General features: G+C 51.6%; 1 protein-coding gene across 1 annotated transcript; it reads right to left on the reverse strand.

Moving 5' to 3' along the window:
• Positions 1 to 3,054: 3,054 nt before the first annotated feature.
• GUITHDRAFT_76473 (hypothetical protein) lies at positions 3,055 to 3,291 on the reverse strand (the record flags this gene model as incomplete). Its single annotated transcript, XM_005826301.1, has 1 exon — positions 3,055 to 3,291. A coding segment is annotated over one exon (237 nt), but the record flags the coding sequence as incomplete, so codon positions are not given.
• Positions 3,292 to 3,810: the final 519 nt, after the last annotated feature.

A 3,810-nucleotide genomic window follows, 5' to 3' on the forward strand; every position in this document is an offset into this window, starting at 1 on the left:
ATGAAATGAAACTTGCAGTTGAACTTGGAAAGGTAGAAGGGAGGTAGAAAAGAAGGAAGGAGCCAGGACGGAGGACGAGAGGGAGGAAGAAGAGGAGGAGAGGAGGAGAGGAGGAGAGGAGGAGAGGAGGAGAGGAGGAGAGGAGGGGGGGAGGAACAGAAGAAGAGGGGACGGAGAGAGGAAGCGGGAGAAGAACGAAGGCAGGAAGGGAGCAGGTAAGTTCAGGTTACCATGCTCTCCTTGAGGTCGTTGTTGCTATCTACAAGTGCGTTGCATTCTAATCTCAAGACCCCGTTGGTCTCGTCCAACAAACTTTTCTCGTCCCTGAGCAACTTCAGCTCCTGCGAAACAAGGGAATCACTGTAATGTCGACTAAGGACTTCGGAATGTCATATTTGCAGATTTCAAAGATTGCACAACACGTTAGAAACATCTTCGAGTGCACTGGGGAAATTTTCCCAACCTCTTCCATCTTCGACGAGCTCCTTGTCAGCTGTTCGATGATGTCCTGCATCTCAACATTCTGTTTCTCTTGCAAGCTGCCGTTCTGAGACAACTCTCTGTCTTTCTTGCGCAGCTCTCTGATAGAATTTCTCTCCTCCCTCAGCTGCTTCTCCAGCGTCCGAACTTCATGCTTGAAGGCCACAACCCCCATGCGAGCATCGTTCTGATCAACAACGAACAACATCATCAACAACCGCCTCCGCCCTCTCCTCCTGCTCCTGCTGCTGCTCCCCTGTTCATGCTCCTGCTCCTGCTCCTGCTCCTGCTCCTGCTCCTGCTCCTGCTCCTGCTCCTGCTCCTGCTCCTGCTCCTGCTCCTTTCCCCGCTTCCTTTTCCATCTCTCCCCTTTCCCCTCGTCTCCTCTCTCCCGCCATCGACATCAGCAAGTTATTGCACAAGGTCAAAGACTCACCTCTGATTTTGCTTTTGCCAACCTGACAGCTTCAAGAGTTGATCGAAGTTGGTTCAATCTCTCGCGCGCATCGTGGATTTCATCGTTAGCACTCGACAGCTTCTGCTGCAGACTCTGAATCGTCTTTGCATGTTGCAAATTCTCCGATTGGACTCGATCGAGTTGCGTTCTGTTTGAATGTCACAAAGGCAACAGAACAAGAAAGTGACCAACAGATATGAAAGATGAGACATCATCAGTAGCAAGAGTTCTCAACACTCAGCTCACCTGTTTTCCATCAGATCTCGTTCTAATCTTTTCGCTGCTTGTGAACTTTCCTCCTTGAGTCGTTTCAAGCTCTCTTTGGAACTCGTGAGGGAGGTATGTAACGAAGATATCTCTCTCTGCAAATCTTCCACTTGGCTCGATAACTTCCGGTTGGTCTGCAGCGCCGAGATTTTCCCTTCCTCCTGACTTTTTATCTCCTCTTGCAACCTGACTTTCTCTTGTTCAAGTGCAAAATTGTGATTCCTCTTGCTTTCTAACTCTTCAACAAGCTTCTTCACCGATTCGTCGACACTGCCTGTTTCATCCCTTGCAACGTTGCTCAAGACAGCTGCTGCTCTGACATGTTTGGATTTCAGATCTTCACATTCTTGCTGGGACAGATGCAAGATTGTCTCGATTTCTGCGATTCTCTCCTGCAATCTCAAGACGTTACAATCGCAATCGTTGCAAGAAAACGGCTCACCTTCAAAGAGCTGTTCTTTCTCTCGCTGTCTGACAATGCCTGATGATTTTCTTGGAGCAATTTCTCACTTCTGGCAAACTTCAACGACTCTGCTTGAAGAGAATCTGAGAGTTTCGTTTGTCTTTCTTGCATCTCTGCGATCGTTGTTAACAGAGATCCTTCACGCGTGTTGAAAGTAGATTGTCTGCACAGAGCATGTCAGGGCGTGAAGTGGGATGCAAGAAAATGGCAGGATGGATGAAACAAGTTTTCTGCCCTTACCGAGATTCAAACTCAGCCTCCCTCTGGTCCAGCTTGTATTGCGTTCTGCAAACTCTTAAGGCAAGATGTAAAAACAACACATGACAACACACCGCTCCAGTTGGTCTTTCACTTGAAGTATCTCCGTCTTCAGCACATCTGACTTCTCTTTCTCCCTCTGAACAGCGTGCTCTACATCCGACAGCTGCTCTTGCAAGGTAAGTTTCGACAGCTCAAGTTGCGCAATCTTCTCTCTCAGCTCTGCAACAACTTGTTCGCTCTTGTGAATCTGTTGGATCAGCATCTCGTTCTTTTCTGACATGCGCTCGTCATGCTGTAAAGACTGTCCGGCTTGCATGCTTGCGGTGATTCCTTCCAGGTCTTGACATCTTACCAACTGAAGGTTCAACTCCTGCTTGACATGTACAAGCTCGCCTCTCGTCTCCTCCAACGCTCGTTCAAGCGCATTTATCTTCTCATCATCCAACTTTCTTCTTTCTTCCCCAGCCTTGACGGCCCGTTTACCCTCTTGCAGCTCAATCCGAAGCAAGGATTCAGACTCTTGAGATCTTCGTAGGACGCGCTCCTTTTCAAGATGCAACTCTTCTACCACCATCTTCAACTTATTCAGCTCCTCCTTGTCCTGCAGGTTGCAAGTATGTAGCCTTGCGATCTGTTGCTGCAAACTTGTTTCCCGAGCCTCCCAACTTTCTTTCTCCCGCACCAACATGTCGTTCTTCGCTCTCTCCTCCAACAACTGCCTTTCGAGCTCAATCCCTTCTTCCCGCTCCTTGTACATTTTGTCGCCACCTGCTCTCGTCAACTCATCGTTGGCAGCTTGCAGCTTGAAGCTCAACTCCTTGCACTTCTCTTCAAACCCTCGCAGCCTGTTCGCCTCATCCTTTGCCCTTGCATGCATCTGCTCCAACCCCGCAATCTCAGCTGCGTGCTCCTCTTCTGCCGACTTCAACTTCGCCTCCATCCATGCTGCCTTCTCTGCAAGCGCATCGTTCTCAGCCCCGACCTTGCTCGCTGCAGCCTTGAGCTCCTCGTACTTCAGCTTCAGCTTCTCTATAGTTGCGTTCAGCTCTCGGTTAGTCCGCACGGCCTCGTGGTTCCCAGTGCTCAGCGTGCTTGCCATACTCTGCTGCTTCCTGCACCATGACAGCAGCCCACGAAAGTAGCCGTCTGAAGGATGCTCCCAAGACGACGACTGTGTCTCAGCATGGAAGTAGTACGTGTGACCGTTGCCGTCCTCGTGCGCGCTCCAGCCCTCCGGCACCGGAGCGTCCAACGCCATACGACAGATCCACATGAGCTCGTGCTCCGTGCTCGGGTCGATACCGAGGTGCCTGGCGAACTCTTCGAGCTCCTCCTCGTCCACCTCCTCGGCCTCCCCGTACATGGCGTCCTCCTGTATCGCCTCCATCTTATCACTCGCGCAAACTTTCACGGGGACGTCGAAGAGCCTTCAGCTGTCAGCCACCTAACATGCCTGCCCTCTTCAGGGGCTGTTGCACCTCCTCACGATCTCTCCTCGACCTTACAGCATGAATCAAGCATGTACTGCATCGATGTCGCACTCAGCTCGGCTGCTGGCCATATGCCCCGTCCTTACCATGCTCCTCCAAACTGTGAGGACATGGAACTTCAACCTGTATCCATCTGTCAGCGCCTCTTCACCTGTCGTTTCCTGGCGCACATGCTCTCAATCACGAGAACGACTCTATCGATTGCTCCCTCTCATATCGGTGAGCTTTCTCTCCCTCCCTCCCTGCCCTCCCTCGCGGCTCCCACTCTCCGCCCATCCGCCGCATCCCTCCCCCCCTCCGGGAGTCTCACTCTCTCGCTCTCTCTCACTCACACTCACTCGCTCACTCCTCCCTCCTCCCTCCTCCCTCCTCCCTCCTCCCTCCTCCCTCCT

Source organism: Guillardia theta, assembly GCF_000315625.1.
Source record: "Guillardia theta CCMP2712 unplaced genomic scaffold GUITHscaffold_76, whole genome shotgun sequence".
Lineage (NCBI taxonomy): Eukaryota > Cryptophyceae > Pyrenomonadales > Geminigeraceae > Guillardia > Guillardia theta.